Source organism: Miniopterus schreibersii, assembly GCF_964146895.1.
Source record: "Miniopterus schreibersii genome assembly, chromosome: 1".
NCBI lineage: Eukaryota > Metazoa > Chordata > Mammalia > Chiroptera > Miniopteridae > Miniopterus > Miniopterus schreibersii.
Window position 1 is genome coordinate 86464179 of NC_138101.1, and position 23560 is coordinate 86487738.

The following is a 23560-nucleotide window of genomic DNA, read 5'->3' on the forward strand; positions in this document are numbered from 1 at the left end:
CATGAAACTTTAAGGCAAAATTCTTAAGCAAAAATAATCTGTTAAAGTGAGAATAAGATATTTAGAGATCTCATTCCCGATAACAGTGCCTTTGATGGTTGAATTCTGAGCTGGGTCAATGTTATGAAGGAAAATCTGGGGGAACTGTGCAAGTCATTAGGGTAAAATTCACTTTATCCTTAGTGTTTTAGCACCCTATGTGCTCTGAGGGGATGAAGAGTTTAATTTAAAGAATTCCTCTACTAAAAAGATTGTTTATTTTAAGGGTAAACTTAAATGTAAAATAAATGGATAAGTAAATTTCATCTAAAAAAATTTACATTTAACCAAAATCACCAAAATACAAATATTTTAAAAATAGACCGTGTCTTTGATGTTTATTTCACATTATCTAAGTACATCCAGTTATGCAAGTTTACATTTTATTTCACATCTTTGCATTCCTGATATACATATAACAGGACCCTTGCAATATCCAGCCTCAAAACCCTGCTTGGGGAAAACAACATTCTCAGCTGCCTTATTCTTTCTGCACATGTACAAATACAATTCTAAATAATTGGAGTGAAAACCAAGATTGGTTAAAAAAAAAAAAAAAAAGTGACTAAATTTTTATGCCACCTGAGGTTATTTGTACTTAATTTTTAAAATGCTCTTCTAATTACTGAATTATTATTCAATAGATAACATTTCTTTGGGAGCTCCTTAAACTATTTCAAGAAGCTTCATTGTTTCTGGGGTTCTTAAAATCTGCATGCAGTTGACAATAGTTGCACACCAATGATGCTTAAATATTGGCATTATTGTGCTATGTGTTCACCTAAGATATTTTTTAAGTGGCAGTCAATATTATCTCTCTTTTGAGAAAATATCTTACTAGGCTAGAAAATGAGCAATTATTTCTGCAATTAGGCAAAGAAAAAGGACAGATCAGTGCAACACAGTCCTAACTTTAAACAAAATAATCAGATTGAATTAAAGACCTTAATATTTTAGTTATAACCTATGAAATTCAAATATATCTAAATCACATTATGATTCTAGATGACTGCGTGTTCATTCTGCTCAATGTTGCCCACGAGATCTCTTGTATCACTAGTTCCTGCACTTGACCTACTGTTAAAATAGAGGGTGTTTTCAAAAGTGTTCTCTTGGGGTAAATGCACACGTCTCTTCTTATAAAACAAATATGCAGCGAAGCCAGCACATATTACAATCAGGAGGATCACAATGACGACTACTCCTGCCACACTGGAAGACGGTTTAGAAGGGTCCATCTTCCTTGGGTCAGCTACAAATAAATAAAACCATTAGGGAAAAGGCAGAGGGAGGGGAAGGGTAGAATGCTATAAAGAACAATATAAGTTCCTTTTTTAAAAAACTAAAATGCATAAATATTCTTTCCAGTGATGCTTGTCAAACAGAAATGCAGGGCATGAAAACAAAATAGAGGATGATTTCAGATGTTAAGATTATTATTTGGTTGCAAGAATATTTCATTTATCTATGTAGCATGAGATACATAGATAATCTGTGTTTTAAAATATTTATACCCATTTCAAAATAATTTAAGGCTGCTTACAAATACATTATATGAAGATAAACAGAATAGTAATAATAATGATGATGGCAATACAAAGCAAGTGAAAATATTAGGGAAAAAATAAAATAAGAGTAGTAGAAATTTGGGCTCATGAGTGTAATTAGTTAACAAATAACACTCATGAGGTTAATGAGGGGGTTGCAGCAAGCCAGAAATCTCACTGAGTATTTTAGCAGGCAACCAAATGAGTAAAATAGGACACTATCTAATTCAAGTTATGTATAAAACTAAAATGAAAACCATTTATTAATTAAAAAAAAACCCACAGGAATTACTGACAGAAATTTCTTCTGTGGGTTCTTATAAAGCAACTCTTTGTAACAGAGAAGTCAATGTCTTTAAAAACATCAATGGTAAAATGGCCAACCTGACTCCAAAGCCTGCTTTTCTAAGCACCATCAAGGGAGGCTGATGACGTATTGACAAAGGCTAGTGTAGCTCAAGCAATTCTACTGAGAGCACGGGGGGGGGGGGGGGGGGGGGGGTGTAGGAAGGAATTATTATGGATTTTTTAACAAACTATTGGTACATTACTAATAAGGAATTGAAATTTTATAATGGTCTTACCTTTTTTTGTCACTAATGTACTGGTAGGTTCAGCATCAATAACTGTTCATAAAATAAGAAATTTATTAAATACTTATAAAAATTCATAGTAATTACATATAGATAGTATTATTTGGTTCACAGGTACCTAAAATCCTCCATGTTTGGACTATGGTGGTAGTGTGTATATATATATACACACACACACATATATATGTATGTGTATATATATGTATATATGAGAAATAGGTAGATCTGATATACAGATAGCTCTATATCTATCTATACATATTCTACAACAGTATCCTACAGCTGTATGGTGAGTCTGAATATATCGAATGATCTGAAAATACAGGGGTGGGCAAAAGTAGATTTACAGCTGTAACACAAATAAATAATGCAATAATTAATAAATAATAATACAAGAATAAACTGTTTCACATACAGCTGTAAGCCTACTTTTGCCCACCCCTGTACAGTCCTCCAATTTGCATTTGAGTCACTGATACTCACCCTCAAAAATATACCGAATCTACAAATAAATAATGTATTCCAGGCTAGCAATTTTGAAACTTGCCCATGGAAGCCTTAGGTATTACAGGTATTTGAATGAAAGTGAAATAAGACCCCAACATTGCACCAAAGGGTGTATAGTATCTTAGAACCTAGTTTTAAAAGACTGAAGAACTACAAAATTGTAAAATAATAAAATCTACAGGGGACAGAGTGTTAATTTATTTAGTTAACTTATTTAAATCTATTATGTAATTAATACTTTTATTTGTTGGGAAGGATATTATGTGAAGTGGAATGGCATAAAAACATTATTAAAGTCAGATAGTATCACATCGTGAGCAAATAACACTATTAATTCACCCAATCCCTGTCCTTCCAGTCAGCCACTCAGTCTTGGTAGGAGACTTAACTGGTCTTAGAAGATTTACCCCTTAAATCTAACATGGTTTAGTCTTACATGATTTGTTGTAATAAATTCTGATTCCCTTCCAGAATCTTGCCCCTTCTGATTTGCCAAAGTGACTGTTTCACCCCTTTTCTTCTCATGCCACAAGGCTTTGTAGGCTGGCTCTCCAAACTGCTTGCAATTTCACAAATCCGTACTCATGGCTAGCCCATTGTAAATGGATTGATAAATCACAACCATTATGTCAGTTTAGCAGGCAGGGAGTGTTTTGGGCTCACTCAAAGCTGCAGACAGCAATTGGTCACCATGGTAGACTGAATTTTTGACTTTTGCAGGGGAGACCTTGCAAAGCACCTGTAATCACATTATAACCCCACACCTGACATCTTAATATTACAAAGCAATGGTAGCCCGTGAACATATGTACCACAGGGCAAATTCTTACTTACTTTTTGGTCTTTTACAAATATATCCTTTGTAGGAAGAACAGTGAATATTATTCCAAAATCCAGAAGATGCAATCAAAGCTACACAATCATTTCGTTCACCAGAGGGGTCTCCAGGGTTCCAGTTGACATAGGAGAGTGGGTTGTTGTTTATCCATATCCACTTTCCTGATTATCAAAAACAGTCCATGGAAATACAAGTTAAAAGTAAGCCATCTTAAATTAAGTTCAATTTATCCATGTAAAACTTCTAAGCATATTATTTTATGCTACAATCAATAGCTGTTTATACTCAGACTTTTAATAGGCAATATTATAATGACTAATTATTACAGGGAAGGAACTAAGAATATGTTTCTTATAGAGCTTTAGTTGAAAATTTATTCCTAATTAATACAAATATGTATACTTATCCTTCCCTACATTTTTTTTCTGGCGAAAGACAGAAAATAATTTTTAAAGCTTCTTAAAGTAACTTAGCTACAGAAAGTTTTATTTTAATTAGCAACTTTCAGGATAGCATAATATATGAGTCATTTAAAATTTCAGTTCTTATCTCAAATGAAAATACGTTTGTATTTTCAAACTCTTCACAAATTAACCATTATTTAAGGCAAGACTTTCTGGAACTGAAACCTTGTTTAAAGTACAATGGTTTGGAATATTTGTGATTAAATTATCATCCTACAAAAATTACCTTCAACATTTCTGTACAATCCTATCCAAAAATTGGTTTTGCTTTGAAGTGGCTCAACTCGGTATGACAGAAAGCTTGATTCAGCAGCACTTTCAATGGAAACCAAAGTGGAACCTGCAAAATATAAGGCAACAAATATGATGGAAGTACATTTAAGTATCTGAAAACATTTTTATTATGACAGTATTTATATTAAGACCAATAGAAATCATTCTAACATGTCCATTTAAGCGTAAGATTTTAAAGAGTGGACACTTGTCTTTTTAGAATTTCAGTTTCTATTCTGAAAATACATTTTTAAAGTATCATTTGTGTACACGCACTGAACAAGTTGCTGCAGGATATACAAAGATGAGTAGGGCATAGAATGTCTTAAGAAGGTTATGATAATGTAGGCAGTTCTGAGTTGAGAGTATAAAAGAATGTATTAAAAGATAAAACAAGCACAATGTCGATGTGTCAAACTAGAAGAGTATTTGTTTTAGGTGAAACAACTAAAAGGGAGCACGGAGGAAATAGAATTCAAGATATTAAAGAGCACTGGATTACAAGTAAAAAAAAGAAAGAAAATAATTCCAGGAAAAGGGAAAATAGAAGAAAGGACAAGGAAAGAGGGAAGCATAGAGCTTCTTCAGGAACAGGGGTGACTCACAGATACATGGAGTCCTCTATGTTGGCTTATGGTGATATGATGTAGCTAGATGATGGATAGATAGATAAATAGATCTATTGGGAGGAATTAGTAGTGTTAATAGATAGTGCAGTTTGGCTGGACTAATATGGTAAATGGGTGAAAAAAGACTTGGCTTAGGTCTCACTGCAGATAGCAGGAAATTGGTATTTAAGGCAATGTGGTGATAAAGAACACTTAGTTTTTCCAGGCAATAGAACAATGCACTATGGGAGTATTAATCCAGTTGTTATGTATAGCACTGTACAGAGTAAGAAGACAGAAAACTTACCAATAGTTTGAAATCATCCAGGAAGCATTTATTCAAAATAAAGACTGAATTTTGAAAGACTGGTTCAATGTCAATGGCATTGACAACACACATTAGACTAAGTGATTCAGTGTCAGCATTAGATTTTATAGTAAATAGCTATAGCTTTTTAATAATAACAACTAATATATTTTAAGCACTTCAGGCCAGACATTTTGCTTTGGGCTTTATAAGCATGAGCTCACTAAAATTTTACAACAACCTTATTAAATGGGTCCTATTTGTATCCCATTTTACAGTTAAATAAAATATAAAATATGGAAGGTAAACAATTTGCCAAGATTTTAATGATAGTAGAGGGCAGAGTCATGTCACGATCCAGGCATTTTGAATCTTGTGGGCCTCCACTTAACCACATGCCTGCATCCCATGTTACTGGGTCCTGGATTATCCTCTTGATCTTTGATTTGGTTGCATATTACATAGTCCATTAGTAAATATATTTCATAGACAACAGCCATTTCAAAATATTTGTGACATATTTCAATAAATGAGTATCATTCACATTATTTACAGAAAAATACAGTCACCTAAAACAAAGCTTCTATATATCCATTGCAAAATTAAAAAAACACACAACTCAACATAAAGTAAAACATATTTTCATTTGAACAATCCAAAGCAGGTGACATCATGAGGAATGGCAGAGTAAAGACCTCTGAGCATCCTCTGCTAAACAAAAGCAATAAGATCACCAACAAATTCATCAAAATCAACTTTGGAGGAAACAAGACGGTGCGTAGGTAACTGCTGCACCCGCCGCCTCCCGCAACAACATCAAAATTACAACTAAAATCCAGAACCACCGTCACTCAGAGCCTCCTGAGATCTGGCTGCACAGAAGCCCCACAACCAGGGAGCTGAAGGAGCAGCGAGACCGGGAGGAGGGGCGGAGACGCGGGCGGGTCGGGGCTGGATCAGAGACTCGCCGCGGGCCCACACCCGGTGCCGCCGTTGAAACCCAGAAGGGAATCTCGGCGCTGGGGGTTTCTCGGAAGAGTGAGGGGTCCCAGCCCACAGCAGGCCCCCAGCCCAGGGCTCCAGGGCCGGGAAGAAACGTCCCCACAACTCCGGGCTGTGAAACCAGCGGGGACTGTCTCTGCGGGTCCTGGAGGCTGCAGGAGCCCCAGCAGCTCCTCTAAAGGGCCCGCGCACGGACTCACTCGGACGCCCCCTCTGAGCCCAGCGCCGGGCAGCGGCCTGAAAGGACCCGGGACACTCGGGGAGGAACTAACCTGCCTGAGATCCGGGCGAGAGGTGGAGGGGCGGCTTCCTCCCAGGCAGAAGGGCTGGCAGAGGCCGTTGCTCCCTTGGCGAGCCCTCCCCGCACACAGCCGGCAGGCAGGCGCCATATTTGAATTCCCAGCGCCTGACTCACACCTTTGGCCCCGCCCCGCGATTCCCGGAGGCCCCGCCCCTCCCCACCTGCAGCTCATCCAGGCCATTTCCAGGGGCTTTTCTGTGCAAGTGGCCTCTCAAGCCTCATGCTTAGGACTTTCCTAAAATCTCTCAAACAAGCAGCAGCGAGCCCCATACCACTTGATAAGCGGCCCCAGGCCTGGCACTAGCGGCAGCTGCATTGGCTCATAGCTTGGCCTCTCCTGGGCACCTCCAAGCCCAGCAAGAGGAGCAGCCAGCTACGGTTTGCTGAGTAGCTCATGGTGGGGGGCCCTGGGCAAGGCACTGGCACAGGCTGACTGCACCTCCCAGGAGGCCCCAGAGACAGTGCATCTGGTGGTCAGACTCGACCACGCTGGATCAAAACCCTACCACAGCCACGAGTGACACACTCAAGGGGCGCACTTGGTGAACACCAAAGCCCCACTGAAGTAAATCCTGCTCCATAGGGGTGTCTCCAGCACAGCAGCTCTCTGGCTGTAGCTGCAGCTGGTCCTCACAGCTGATAGGCCTGGGGGTCAGTTCCTCCCAGTGACGCCAACAGCAACCAAGACTCAACTATGACAGGACAGAACACACAGCCCACACACGGGAGCACCTAGAAGGCCCAGCTCAGGTGACTGGGAGGCTGAGCCACTGCACCCTACAGGGCACCTACTACACAAAGCCACTCTACAAATTCCAGCGGACATAGCAGCTCTACCTAATACATAGAAACAAACACCTGGAAGCAGCCAAAATGTGGAGGCAAAGAAACATGTCACAAAGGAAAGAACAGAAGAAATCTCTGGAAAAGGAACTAAATGAAATAGATCCAAGCATGCTAACAGATACAGAGTTCAGAATAATGGTTGTAAGGATGCTCAAGGATATTAGTAAGAGTATGACAAAAATAATTGAGAAAATCGGTGACATAATAAAGGACCAATTTGAAATGAAGGCTACACGAACTGAAATGAAGAATAATTTACAGGGAATCAACAGTAGAGTAGAGGACGCTGAGAATCAAATCAGCAATTTGGAACATGAGGAAACAAAAAGCACCCAACCAGAAGAGCAAAAAGAAAAAAGAATCCAGAAATATGAAGGTAGCATACGGAGCCTCTGGGACAACTTCAAGAGGCCCAACATTTGTATTATTGGGGTGCCAGAAGGAGAGGAAAGAGCAAGAAATTGAAAACCTGTTTAAAAAAAATAATTACAGAAAACTTCCCCTACCTGGGAAAAGAAATAGACTTACAACTCCAGGAAGCACAGAGGGTCCCAAAGAAGAGGACCCCAAAGAGGCCCACAGCAAGACACATCATAATTAAACTGCCAAAGGTTAAAGACAAAGAGAGAATCTTAAAAGCAGCAAGAGAAAAGCACTTAGTTACCTACATGGGAGCTCCCATACGACTCTCAGCTGATTTCTCAACAGAAACTTTGCAGGCTAGAAGGGAGTGGCAAGAAATATTCAAAGTGATGAAAAACATGGAACTACAACCAAGATTGCTCTACCCAGAAAAGCTATCATTTAGAATTGAAGATCACATAAAGAGCTTCTCTGAGAAGGAAAAGCTAAAGGAGTTCATCACCACCAAACCAGCACTACAGGAAATGTTGAAGGGTCTTCTTTAACAAGAAGCTAATGAACAAAAGAATCTGATGAACTAAATAGATCCAGAGACACTGACGCATGTAACAGACGATCATATTTCAGAGGGAAGGGGGGTGGAGGGTGGGAAGAGATTAACCAAAGAAATGATATGCATATATGCATAACCCATGGACACAGAAAATGATGGGGTGAAGGTTTGGGGAGGGGAATAGCTGCAGGGTGGAGAGGGTCAATGGGGAAAAAAGGGGTCATCTGTAATATTTTGTTGTTGTTGTTCAAAATATTACAGATGTCCCTTTTTCTCCCCAATGACCCATTCCACCGCACCCCACCCCCCTTCCCAGTCCCTCTCCACACCATTGTCCATGTCCTTGGGCTGTGCATAAATGCATATAGGTTCTTTGGTTAATCGCTCCCCCTCCACCCACCCACCCCCATCCCTCTGAGATTCATCAGTCTGATCCATGCTTCCATGTCATTGAATCATTTCTGTTCATCAGCTTATTAAGTTCTTTAGATTTTACATGTAAGTGAGATCATGCAATGTTTGTCTTTCTCTGCCTGGCTTATTTCGCTTAGCATAGAGCACATGCAGATGGCCAAAAGACATATGAAGAAATGCTCAACATCGCTAATCATCAGAGAGATGAAATTCAAACCACAATGAAGTATCATTTGACACCTGTCAGAAATGCTGCCATCAACAAATCAACAAATCACATGTGCTGGCAAGGATGTGGAGAAAGGGGAACCCTAGTACACTGCTGGTGGGAATGTAGCCACTACGGAAAACAGTACAGAGGTTCCTCAAAAAATTAAAAATGGAGCTGACTTTTGACCCAGTGATCCCACTTCTGGGAATGTATCCTAAGAATCCTAAAACACCAATCTGAAAGAATATACGCACCCCTATGTTCATAGCAGCCCAATTTACAATAGCTAAGATCTGGAAACCTGCCAAGTGCCCATCAGTAGATGAGTGGATAAAAAAGCTGTGGAACATTTACACCATGGAGTACTATGCAGCCGTAAAGAAGAAGGATCCCGTACTGTTTGGGAAAATATGGAAGCATCTGTAATATTTTGAATAATTTAAAAAAAAAAGCTCGTCCAGTATAACCAGACTTTCTTTCCTTGGGGGTGTTTCTCAAGAACTATCAGAGGCAATTTTGTAAATCGCAGTTGCCTGAAGCAGTGATAACAGTTGAAGGAAATAACAAGTTAACAAAAAAAACTTAAAAGTAAAAATTGAGGAATAATATGTATATAAGGAGCTTTAAAAAGCATTGACTTATTCCTGTTAATCTAGAAGGCCACAGACATGCACTGAGGTGTGCACATACCCAGGACTATATGCGCTTTCATGAAAGATCTGTTAAGTCCCTAAGCTCTCACCTCTGACTGACCTTGAGGCACTGCATAAGCATGAAGTGAAGGCTAAGGAAGTTTTAAACTGTCTTTTTTATTATAATTCTTTTTTAAATCCTATCTGATCTAAAGACACTACATAAAGCAATAATTATAAATTATGTGCTGATGTACATACAATGTATAAAGATGTATTTATTTGTATGACAACAATATCACAAAGGATTACCGGGGGGGTAGAGCTATATAAGAGCAAAAGTTTTGTACACTATAAATTAAATCGATATTAATCTGAACTAGATTGTTGCATTTTATTAAGATGTTAATTGTCATCCCCAGTGCAACCACTAAGAAGCTAACTAAACAAAACATAGTGAAATAAAATTTAAAAAGAAAATTAAAATGGTACATTAGAAATTATACATTTAATATAAAAGAAGGAATAAATAAAATAATAGAGGAATCAAAAAATGTAAGACACATAGAAAACAAATGGCAAAATGACAGATATAAATCCTATATTTTCAGTAGATACATTAAATATAAATGGTTTAAGTACTCCAATCAAAAGACAGAAATTGGCAGAATGAGTAAAAAAGTAAAAATAAATAAATAAATAAATAAATAATTTAAATTTATTCAACTATATGCTGTCTACAAAAGACACACTTGAGATTCAAATACACAAATAGGTTGAAAGCAAGAGCACAGAAAAGATATGCCATGAAAATAGAAACTAAAAGAGAGCTGGAGTGGCTATACCAATATTACACAAAATAGACTTTTAAACAAAACTAATTACTAGAGACAAGTAAGTACATTTTATAATGATTAAAATTTCAGTTCATCAAGATGATGTGACAATTATAGACAGATATGCACCTAACAATAAAGTTCTAATATACATGAAACAAAAACTCACAAAGCAGAGTTCATCTGTTCAGAGAACTCAGAATTTAAAGTCAAAATTCATAGGGAGGGACAAAGATGGCAACGTAGAAGGCAGCTAAATTGGTCTCTTCAATGGACACAACAAATGAACAGCTATAGAGAAATCTAAATGAGTAAAGACTAAGGTACACTTTCTCCATAAACCCCACCCCCAGCATAGTGCTATACAATCAGGAGGGAACCCCCAACTTCCAGCTTCTCCCTGAAATGGAGTGAAGGATTTAGATCACACATCTAGCGCCCCAAGTTTTAAGGCTAGATATGTCCCCAAAACACCTAGCTCTGAAGTCAGTGGTACAGGCAGCCACATAACCTATGAGACTATAGAAAACAAAGAAGCAATTCTTAATGGTACCCGAGGACTCATTGCAGCTATCCCCCTGCCCCCACCCCAGGTTTAGCTAAGAGAAAGCAGTCAAAAAGCCCATCTCTCAGGCTTTCCCTGAAAGAGGACTGATTGCATACTTCACAACCTGCTGCCCAAGGGTTTGGCTGCTAATTTGCATGCATCTAGGGCCTAACTGGGTTCTTCCATGGAACCTGAAGGAGTTGATGGGCACTTCTGCCACTTTTTCCCTCTGCAACAATAAAACAAGGTCATCAACATCTCTCTGGAAGGAGCTTGTAATATGCAATGCACCTGGCTTAACTACATACTGTCTCAGCTACTGCCTGAGGATGCAGCTTCTAAGCAGCCTGCATATATGTGTTGACTGTGACCCTCCCCTTTGGGACACTGTCCAGTCTTGGCACATCCTCAAATACTAGGAGCTATTTAAAACAAAGATAGTAGCTTGGACAATCACAAAAATTTGAGATACGAACAGGAGGTTGGGCTGGACTGTTTGATGAGGTTTACCTTTTAAACAACACCAGTCCTTCAAGATTGGAAGAGGTGTTTATCTGATGTGTAGAAACTAACTCAGAGAGTCAAAGAAAATGAAGAAATAAGAGAATATATTCCAAACAAAAGAACAAGATAAATCTCATAACTGATGTTAATAAAACAAGGATAAGTGACTTACCTAATAGAGAGTAAATCACAGGCCTAAAGAAATTCAATAGAAGTAAAAAAATTCAGTAAAAGCATTCAATGGTTAACTAGGTAAATTGGAAAAAAGTGAACTCAAAGAAAGGGCAGTCAAATACATCAGGAGGAACAAAAAGGGGAACAAAAGGATGTAAAAGAGTGAAGCTACCTTAAGGGACTTGTAAGACAACCACAAGTGAACCAATATATGCATTATAGAAATCCCAGAAGGGGATGAGGAAAATAAGGGGGCAGAAAGCTTATTCAGAGAAATAATGGCTGAAAGCTTCCCTAACCTGGAGAAAGAAAAAAAGCATCCAGATCCAGGAAGCCTACATAGTACCAAACACAATGAATCTAAAGAGACCCATATTGAAACATAATTAAATTGTCAAAAGTTAAAGACAAAGAGACATTCTTAAAAACAGCAAGAGAAATGCTACTTATTATATACAAGGGAACCCCTATAAGACTGTGAGTGGATTTTCAGCAGAAACTTTGCAGGCCAGAGTGGGATAATTTATTTTAAATGCTTAAAGGAAAAATTGTCAGCCAAGAATACTCTACCCAGAAAAGTTTTCCCTCAGAATTAAGTGATAATTTTCCAGACAAACAAAAGCTGAAAGAGTTAATCAACAATAAACCAGCCTTATAAGAATTGTTAGAGTTCATTACACTGAAAAACAAAAAGACGCTAATTAGTAATGCAAAAACATTTGAAAATATAAAACTCACTGATAAAGGTAAATAATATATAGTAAAATTCAGAATACTCTGATATTGTAATGGTGGTTGGTAAATCACTCTAGTATAAAGATTAAAAGACAAAAGTACTAAAAATAGCTATAAATACAGTAATTTGTTAATGGATACACAATATAAAAATATAAATTGTGGCATCAAAAACATAAAGTGTGGAGGGGTTATAATATGTAGAGCTTTTGTATACATTCATAGTTATCAGCTTTCAATAGACTGTTATAACTGTAAGATATTTCATGTAAGCCTTATGGTAACCACAAGGCAAAACCTAGAGTATATATATAAAAGATTAAAAAAAAGGAATCTGAGCATACTGCTACAGAAAATTATCAAATCACAAAGGACGTGAGCAAGAGAGGAAGAAAGGAACAAAGAAACTGTAAAACATCCAGAAAACAATGAACAAAATGGCAACAGTAAGTCCATACCTATCAATAATTACTGTAAATGAAAACTGACTAAATATTCCAATCAAAAGCCATACAGTGAGTAAATAAATGAAAACAACTATATATGCTGTTGACAGGTAATTCATTTCACCTTTATGGATACCCACTCAGAGTGAAAAGATGGAAAAAATTATTCCATGTAAATGGAAAACAAAAGAAAGTAGGTTTGATACTTGTATCAGACAAAATAGACTTTACCAAAAACTATAACAGAGACAAAGGAGGTCATTATATAATGACAAAGGGGTCAATTAATTAAAGTATATAACAATTGTAAACATATATGCACCCAACATCAAAGCACCATAATATATAAAGCAAACATTAACAGATATGAAGGGATAAACAGACATCAAAACAATAATAATAAAAGACTTCAATACCCCATTTTCAATAACAGATAGGTCATTCAGACAAAAAAATCAATAGGGAAACAATGGACTTAAACTACACATTAGACCAGATGGACCTAACAGATGTATATGAAACATTCCATACAACAGCTGAAGAATACACATTTTTCTCAAGCACACATGAAACATTCTCAAGATAGGTCATATGTTAGGCCACAAAAAAAGTCTCAATAAATTTAAGATTGAAATCATATCAAGCATCTTTTCTGACCACAATGTTATAAAACTAGAAATCAATTACAAGAAGAAAATGAAAATTCACACCTATATGGGTGTGCATGTGTGTATATAAATATATAATACATATAAAGTGCAATATTGCTCAGCCTTTAAACAGACAGAAAACCTGCCATTTACAACAACACTGATTGACTGGGAAGGCATTATGCTAAGTGAAATAAGCCAGACAGAGATAGACAAATTATGATATCAGCTTTATCTATGGAACTTTTTAAAAAATAGTCAAACTCACAGAAACAGAAAGTAGAATGGTGGTTGGCAGGGGCTGAGGGGTGGGGAAATGGGGAGAAGCTGGTAAAAAGGCACAAACTTTCCATTACAAGGTGAATAAGGCCTGAGGATCTAATGCACAGCATGGGGACTACAGTTGGTAACGCTATATCATATAATTGAAATTTGCTAAGAGAGTAGAACTTACGTGTTCTCCCCTAAAAAGAAAAAAAGGTAAATACAGGGTGGGGCAAAAGTACACTTGTAGTTGTTCGTATGGAAAAATAATACAATAATTAATAAGTAATAATACAAGAATAAGCCCTGTGTTTCCTATACTCCCAACTGCAAACCCACCTTAGCCCCACCCTCTTTGTGAGGTGATGACGTATTAATAAACTTGCTGTGGGGAGTCCTCTCACAATGTACTTATAATAAATGATTATGTTGTACACTTTAGATGTATTAAATGTAATCTTATGTCAATTTTGCCTCAATAAAGCTGAAAAAATATAAACGTAAAAGTAAAAAGTCAAAATCCCAGGTTGACTTTTGAACGGACCCGAAGGAAATGAAGATAAAAGTCTTGAGCACCACAGTGGGATGGAGAACACTGATCTATGGCAGAATCGAAACTCAGTAAAAGAAAAATAGAAATAAGAAAAAATCAGTAAACTATTCAATGAAATTTAATTGTGGATGTTTAAACATACCCTGAAAAATTAACTTTATTGGACATTTTTATTTCAGGGGGAAAATTATCCATTGATGTCATGCCTACCTGAGTTTTGTTTCATTTTTCTTCACAAATAAAATAACCAGATACAAATGCTTTTCTATCAATGGTAAAGCAAAATGGTTCCCGGGCACTTGTGAAACCTGAGCTGACTGGTGATAAGACATGAACACAATACTCTGAATAACTGAGAATGAGAATCCTAACAATTTAGTATATTAGGACCGAAAGTAAGAAAGACTAGCAAATGATTGTTTTCTGCCAAATTCTTTAAGATTTTTGAGGTTACAATATTAGAAATTATATTTGGGGGACATGATGTTGACCATTCTGTTACAATATAAATTAAGAAAAATAAATAAGTATTTTTATATTCTTTGTGTTTTTAATGTACAGTGTTACTCATATCATGGTGATCCAGAATAGATGACTGGGATTTTCTTACAGTAAATGTGGCACTTACCCATTCGAAGACATTCCAGAGATGCTTGGCCCCAGTGCCTTGTATATGAAGACTCAATATAGTAGCAGTGACCGTGGAAAGGAATCCATGCTGAGTGATCTGACTCTGGGCATCTGCCAGGCAGTTGTGGAGGTTCAGTGGCAGGGATTTCTGACAATAAAAAGACATTTAAAATAAAGTAAAACCCGAAGTTTCTGTAGTATGTAGAATAATATACTAGTAGCTAATCATCTGAATCTGCCATTTTTATCATTGGGTTTTCTTTTTACTTTATTTATTTATTTTCTCATTTTAAGTATTTCAATAGAATGTACTAAGGTATCGTGGCAATCACACTCATAACTAAGAATGTAGATCTACAGATACCCACAAAGATGTTAAGTATCAAAAAACAAAGTCACCCAAAAATAATTTGCAAAGACAGTCTCCCTTCAAGGCACTTTTTTTTTGGGGGGGGGGATCCTGATCCCTATAAACCCTTCTTAGCTATGAGTAACATCTATGATATAATAAATGCAGTATTTAGAACTATAGGACTTTATTGCTGTCCAGTTCTAAGACTGCATTCAAGGACACTATCACCATAATATTACTGACGGATGAAACTACAAGCATTCTGATAAAATCATTCTGATATAGTTGTGCTGTCCATATCAAAAGGGATGTGACATAGATTCAGAGAATAATCTCAATAATAAAAATTCAGAACTTTATAAAGAGCAAATAAACTCTTGCAATGAAAAAAGTTTTCTATCTCCATTATTTCGATCTATGTATATTTGTTTATTACCAAGTCAGTCTTTTGTTAGGTGCAGGAATATATTTTATCTTATTCTTAAGCTCCCCAAGACATGTTACAGTTTAATAATATCCACAGTGTTATGTAATAGCTTATTGAGAACATTGAAAATCCTTAGATTATTTTTCTACATTCAATTACCATCTGATCTTTTGCAGAGAAAATAAAAAGTTTCATTGCAATGTGCTGTCTTCCAGTAGCCATCAACATCCAGATAAACACATGCTGATTTCAGTCTGGGCTCATCCTCAGCCCAATGAGTGTATCTCACCCTCCATTTATCTGTCCAAATGTATTCACCATTGGTCTGCAAGAACAAAAACACCATTAACATGGAGTCTTGCTTCATTGAGAAAATACCAGACCAACCAAATGAAGAGTTTAAAAGTATATTTAAGACCATGATTTGACAAAGAACCTTCAACATTTAGGAATTTTTAAAAAACATGAATTATTTCTACCAACTCAAATTCAGTAAATGCAGCCTTTCTTAAAAGGAAGACTACAATAAACACATCCTTGGAAGATAATTTGAAAAACTGACTTAAAAACCTATGTCCTATTCTATGAAACTCTTCCTATAAGAGTTTCAGTGCCAAACAAAAGTTTTACCTCCCCAACAAATAAAATATTTATTATATCACCATTAATAATAATAATAAAATTTAAGTAATTTGTATTGAATTTGTGGACCCTGGAGAGAAGCACATTTCTCCTAATCTTATTGCTTGGCTGCTAAAACAGGCTAGTGACATATGACTTAGGTAAGGTCCCATGGGTAAAGAATAGAGGGACATAGATCTTGCCTTCAGTTAGGTGGTCTTTTAACTATAGTTGATCATGATGGCATTTTTAAAAGGCTGATTGTTTTTATTCAATTTGCACACCTAATTTCTTATTAAATTTAATCAAACAACTTCATAGCCACATAAAAATTAATGGATAATATAAAAAATATTACTTATCAATAATATCCTTTTAACCATTTAAGAGATTTTATAGGTAATCCCTAAGAACACATGATATATAGCATTAAACAGAGAAAATTGAATTTTTAAACAATTCAAACAATTTTCCCATTTTTAACTGCATTATTTAATTTACCAAGCCAATTACCATAGATTAAGTGACAAAATCAAAAGCAAGTATTATGTATGTCAAATTAGAATTTCATAGTATTCTACCATGTTTAATTAAATAATGTTTATATAATCATTGACTCAATAGATGTGAGGAACACAATAGTATTGCTTTAGTTATAAATGTTTCTATAGTAGAAAGCCACTTAATGTTTCTAAAAATAAATAAAAGCCTATTTTAAACTGATAAGAGAATTTTAACCATATCTGTGAGAAGAAAATGAGTGCATTATCAGATAAATTAATTACTAAAAATAGAGTCAACACAGACATAAAAATGTCTTGCCTAAGTTTAATCACAGAAATCATTGTAGAATTACTTACTTTAAAATATTCACTTCCCTTCTTAGGAAGCACCCATTGCATGAAGGTACATTTTAATTTCTGCCTCATGGCAATAGAAGCCCTATAAAATCTAACACCAACCTACTCTCCAGTTTTATGCCCTTCTATCCTTTCTCTCTCTTTAGTACTCCTTCCTTATGTTGCACCATCCCAGGCTGTATCTATAAAGTTTGACTTTCTCTAAGAAGCTCTCCTGGTCCTCTCTTGTGGCACAACTGATCCCTTTTCTTCTCTTGAAGAATTCTATATAACCTCTCTTTGACTCTTCTTGTATTATCACTTAATTACTTGTTGACACCTCTGGGTCTTCCACTAGGAAGTTCGCTGGTTGGCTAGCTAGATGAATGGATGTATGGACGGAGGGTGGCTGGATCTCAGGGCAGCAGAGGAGACTCGTTTTAGGAACGTTTTGGCAACTCCATCACCACTGTTAGTTCTGTGGCTTGTCTCTCACTCCACCCCATTCTCTGCCAACATAGAATACAGGGAATTGACTACAATGAAATTTCTTACACGTGGTTGGAAGCTCCACAACTTCAGGACTGAAAACAACTCTGGAATGGCTTGCCAGAAAAAATTAGAAGTATCCTCATCACCCAGGAACTATACCACTGACCTACTTTCTTAATACCTATGCCATAGCTGTAATAATGGCACTAAAAAGAAAGAAAGAATAAATAAAGCTGTTTAGATGCAGAATTTAATTTTGATACTCAAAGGCAATATAAGAGTTGTGCATCAATAGATGAATGGAAAATGAAGATATAAGAGAATATTATTCAGCCATAAAAAAGGAACAAAATCTTACCATTTGTGACAACATGGATGGACCTAGAGGGTATTATGCTAAATGAAATAAGTCAGTCAGAGAAAGACAAATACTATATGGTTTCACTCACATATATGTGTAATCTAACAATACAAGCAAACAGAAACAGAAACAAACTCATAGATACAGAGACCAAACTGATGGTTGCCAGAGGGGAGGGGATGCAGAGATGGGCAAAAAAGGGGAAGGGAATTAAGAAGTACGAACTTCCAGTTATTAAATAAGTCACAGGGATGTAATTTACAGCATAGGAATAGAGTCAATATCTCAATAACTTTGTACAATAACAGATGGTTACTAGACTTACTGTGATCACTCTGCAAGGTATATAAATGTCCTATCACTATGTTATACACCTCAAACTAATATAATATTGTATGTCAACCATAAGTAAGAACAAATTTTTAAAAAGCAACATGAGAGTTAATATAAGTTAGATAAGTCTGTGTTTGATTTCTGACATGCATCACTAGCTTACTAGATCCTTGAAGATATTTGAAAGACTGGGTCTTGTTCCTGTCAGTATTATTCACATACCTGGCACAGTTTCTTACACATAACAAGGGTTCAACAGGACAAATAGAAAGAGTCATATTCAATAACAATTTTTCAGTCATGTCAAGTCATACATGTTTCCACATCTTACCACGTTACTGTTCAGGCCAATCCACACAGGTTCACTAAGTGTTTGCATTTGCATCCACGCAAATGCATCACTATAGGTATCTAGAATGCTCGCCATGAGAGAAGCCTGACGTTTGCAATGTTCTTCCGCTTCTATCCATGACAACTTGAGTTTTATAACTGAATAGCTACTTTCACCGTATTTAATAAAGCTATCTGTTGGAGCTGTTGCTGGAGAATTAGGCAAGGAAGGGTCTGGAACACAAAGATTATTTTCATTAGCATTATCAATGAACATTACTTGAGTGCCATCAGTTCACATTTACTATGTTTCATATATCATAAAAATGAAACAAAACAGAATAGCACAAATCCAAACCATCAGGTGTTAACAATATTTTTACGAGCCATTTCACACCTGAAAACAAAGCACTATTGCCCTGCTGGGCGTGGCTCAGCGGCTGAGCATCGGCCTAGGATCCAGGCGATCGGGGTTCGATTCCCGGTCAGAGCACATGCCCGGGTTGCGGGCTGCAGCCGATCAATGACTCTCTCATCATTGACGTTTCTGTCTCTCTCTCCCTCTCCCTTCCTCTCTCTGAAATCAATAAAGATATATAAAAACAACAACAACAAAGCACTACTTTTAATCAGTATGCCTGATTGAATTAAATAATTTCCAAACTGTATTTAGAATATTAAGTAATATTAAGTAATTATTTGCCCATCTTGGTAAAATTTCAAAGTCAAAAACAGCCTTCCTCTCCCTCCCCCCGTCTGTTCCACTCTATCCATGAATTTGCATCTCTTTGTATCTATGTGAGCCCTCCAGTGAGTAACACACCTTCAAGAGATGGGCGTAAGCTCTAGAATAAAGCCATACACGAGTTCCTGGTTCATTTACCCTTGATCTCAGGATCAAGCTGTCCTCTCGATCTCCTGTGCCCTTCACCGGGCAGCCCAAATCTGATCCAAAATGACTCAGGGGCTGGAGCCCTTCAAAGACAGAGTCATTTTGGCTTTCTGATCTTTCCTCTTCAATCTCCAGAGTTGAGTAGTTGCAGCTGAGATTGTATGTCCTGCAAAGCCTAAAATATTTACAACTTGTCTCTTTATATAGAAAGCTTGCCGACCCCTGGTCTAGGGTTCTAGATATCCTTGCTTATCGATTTTGTCTTGGCCACTTCTCTGCCTGTTCCACTGTATACCAGCCCAGTCCACCATCTGCCTGGCCTGCCACTCTCCAAATGCCAAACTTGATCACGCCGGGAAGGGTGGGGGGCAGCTCCTTCTTTCTTCTGCTGTTGCTGCCACCTTGTGTTGGTAGAATAGCATCAAACTAAGACACCCAAGCCAGGGTCCTCCAACTGTTACATTTCCCAGCTTGGGTTTGTCCTAAACAAAGATGGAAAAATTTTGGACCACTGAAAGTGGCAAATGAGGCTCGCGGTAAAGCTGAAAAAACACCTAGGCAACTTAGCTCATCTGTCCAATTTGCTTGTTTATGAAAACATTCATAGAAAAACTAATAAGGAAAAACTAAAATATTGAAAAGTTAGATTGTGGTAATATTTTCCCTCCTTAACATTTTTTATATTTTCTAAATTTTCAACAAAGACCATATGCATTTTTAAATAGTTTTTTATTTACATATATTTTATATATTTTTATTCACATATTTGTCTATGTTATAGAGAGAGATTTTGAAAAATATGATAAATGAAGGCACTAAAAATCACCCTTAATCCCACTATTCAAATATAACCACTATTCTTATTTTGATGCATTTCATTGTCTTTTTTAAAGGAGGCTCATCGTGTTATTTTGCATAATTGACAGTCTATAAAATGCTATGGTCTGCCTTTTACACTTCAACACTTTTGCACCTTTCCTTAAGCCTAAAGTCATCAAAAATCTTTAAAATATTTTCATTGGTGACAACTACTCTATCACGGACATTTACAATAATAAGAAAAAGATTTTAAAGCAGCTTGTGAACTATCATTCACTCCTAGAAGGAGCCTCCCTGCTTTGCCCAGAGAACAGAGGCACAGATGGCGTTACTGGGCCTAAGACTGGCCCCGTGGGGCATGGTGTAGCGGCACAGCCTGCACCAGCTTTGGGATTAATAGAAGGGTAGAATGCCTGCAATACTTTTCAATCATCTGCAAGAATCTGAAGGGATTTTCAGTCATCGCTGGCACTAGTCATAAGCTGCCTGAGTTCCCTGATTCCCCAGAAAGTAGACAAATCTTTTAGATCTGGAAGGAGTACCTTCTAATTCAAACTGATCCCCCAAGAGCTGTGCTCAGGATGACGGCAAGCCCACCACACCATCCACTCTCATTTCTAGCTGATTTTCTTAATTTCTGACATTCTTCCTGTGCAGCCAGACATTTTCATTCTAGTTTCACCAGAAAGTAAAATGGGTACAACCTATAATCTTAAACCTCAGGAAATACCCATCTACTCTGTTCTATTTTCATTTAACTATAGTCAGGCTTTTTCTAAGCTGAAAAAAAGAACACAAATCACATAGCTACATTTTTAAAAACACAGAACAAATATAGTATATATGATGTTTTGTGCCCGTGCTTCTCAAATTATGCAGGTTGAATTGGGGTATTCTTACTCTGATTTTTTTTTTTTTAAGTACGGGTAGGCAAACATCCCAAAATTCTAAAGAAATTAGAGAGAGTTTCAACTTCAAGTTTAATCGGCACAGGACTTTCTGGTAATGGATGAGAGGGCACATTCATGAATAAATTAGAGAAAATATCACCCATTTTCAATGTCACAGGTATTCATGGATTAAAATGAGAATCAAACCCCTTGATGTGTAAGGGAATCCTCTATAGAAATAAGGTTTTATTTTTTTTAGAGCAGTTTAAGGTTCACAGACAAAACTGAGGAGGTCGCTTAAAAAATATATGTATTTAAAAGCTCCAGCTCTTACAGGCAGGTGAGGTTTGTAAGAACTTACCGGGAAGTGTCTGGCATATATAGCCTTGCTTACTGTCACAGGTGTAGTCCATCCATTTTCCTGCCTCTTTTGATTTCCCTCCAATAATAACAACACAGTCAGCCTGTATATTTAGGGAGGGGGAGAGTGTGAATCAACAATTATTTGCATCAATTCATGAATAAGCAAAACCTCCAAATTTTAAGATTGTCTTCATTCATTTACAGCATGTTCAATTTATCCTTACTTTCCATGCACTAACTTTCCATGTGGATCCCTCACCGTGAACTCTTACTATTTAACTGAAAACCAAATAGAATTGGATAAATTCTGAAGATGGGCCTGAGAAACTTTGCTGTCAGAAATTTCATTAACTCCTATAGCCACAGCGAACACAGCTACAGTTGTCTTCTCAACCTCCCTGCCTCCACCCTCATCATCCTATGAGCCTCAACTATTAGGAGCCCCCAATCCTACATTTCAAAGAATTCACTCAGCCCACCTCCCTTCCATCTTTACTTTCCATTGTCCTGGCTCAGAATCTCTGCTCTAGTCCCCCCAAAACAGCATACAATAAGCATGTTTCCACCACAAAATCCATATGAAAAGCTCTCTCCCACTCTCTTTATCAAACTGTATTTAATCTTTCCACTTTGCAAGTCCTGAAATTGTAACAACACCATACATGTGTTTTGATTCCATTTTTTGAAATATAAATTTTATATTTGTATACACAGTAAGGAAAAGCCTAGGAGTAAGATCAACAACAACAACAAATAACAGGGCTTTTTAATTGAAGGGGGAGATTACTGATTTTGTTTGTTTCTGCTGTTTCTACTTTTCTTTATGTTCTGAAAACAAAACGCTTGTGCAATAATACATTTTTTTGTTTACACGAAATTCACCTCTCGTCGCTGACGTCTCCCTAAGCAAAACCTATCTCACTTCATTCTACTTTAACGTCTTCAGTAACTTTTCAGCCTTCATTAATATAAAGAGGAGTGAAAGAATTTCTCCACAGAAAATCACTTACCCATCCCCAAAATGGACACACTCTGCATATAGCTACCAAATTAATTCTCATAAGGATGTCATTTTGATCAGATCATTTTCCTGCTCATGCCTTTTTCCACTGCTTATCTGACAAAGTCCAAACTCTTTCACAGGGCATCTAAATTTCCCAAATTCTGCTTTCCACCTTTCAAAGCTTATTCCTATTTCTTTTCTGCATAAAACCCCTGCTATAGCCAAAGCCATTTATTCCTGACCAAACCTACCTTCTGCCTTTTTCTGGAAGGCCTTATTTACCTTGTTCACCTAACAGGGCCTTTCCCCATCCTCTTGCCAAGTTCCCCTTACCACTATGTTTTAAACTTCTTGAGAAAAAGACCCCCAGTGATTCTTTCTCATGTTCCTTCCCTCCGCCCAGTGCACGACTCCACCAGTAAGTGTGGACTGATTAGATCACTCCATCCCACAGTAAGTTTCTTTCCTCCTAACTACTGCATGCTTTATAGCTGATGCTAATAATGCACTTTCATTTCCTTACCGTTGTCTTTCTTATACAATACTTGTGGTCCAGTTTAAGTGTGAGCTTCTTTAAAGTAAGAACAAAATCTTATGTTTTTCACAGTGCTTAGTATGGTGTTTACCACTGATTAGTGGACTGCTCAATGACATGAGATTAAAAGTGGTAAAATAAAGAAGCAATCGTCTGTCTCTTAGGTTAATGTACTAAAGTACTTAGCACAGTGTTTGGCACATAGTAGGCATTCTACAAACGTTAGCTCAGTAATGAGGAGGAGGAGGAGGAGGAGCACATCTTTAGAAGTAGTATTAGCTTCCCGACCTACACCCCAAACACTACAACAGCTTCAAGGGTTTAGGGGCAGCTGAAGCAAAGGATGTTGATAGCTCTGGGTTCCTGTTACCTCCTGCTTACACCACAGGCCCACAGTGGAGCTGGCTTCCCCTGCCCACCCCCACAACGAAGGCTTCTTAACTGAATTTGTACACACACACCCCCT

At 37.1% G+C, this 23560-nt stretch overlaps 1 protein-coding gene across 1 annotated transcript in view; it reads right to left on the reverse strand.

Moving 5' to 3' along the window:
- Nucleotides 1–241: 241 nt before the first annotated feature.
- MRC1 (mannose receptor C-type 1) overlaps nucleotides 242–23560 on the reverse strand; it is an 86180-nt gene continuing 62861 nt past the window's right edge. The window contains exons 23-30 of the mRNA XM_081137779.1: nucleotides 21555–21657; nucleotides 18594–18826; nucleotides 15776–15941; nucleotides 14836–14985; nucleotides 4215–4328; nucleotides 3521–3685; nucleotides 2171–2212; nucleotides 242–1291 (exon numbers count right to left, since the gene is read on the reverse strand). Coding sequence (XP_080993905.1) covers nucleotides 1041–1291; nucleotides 2171–2212; nucleotides 3521–3685; nucleotides 4215–4328; nucleotides 14836–14985; nucleotides 15776–15941; nucleotides 18594–18826; nucleotides 21555–21657 — 1224 coding nt within the window. The 3' untranslated portion in view covers nucleotides 242–1040. The remainder of the gene's footprint in view (nucleotides 1292–2170; nucleotides 2213–3520; nucleotides 3686–4214; nucleotides 4329–14835; nucleotides 14986–15775; nucleotides 15942–18593; nucleotides 18827–21554; nucleotides 21658–23560) is intronic.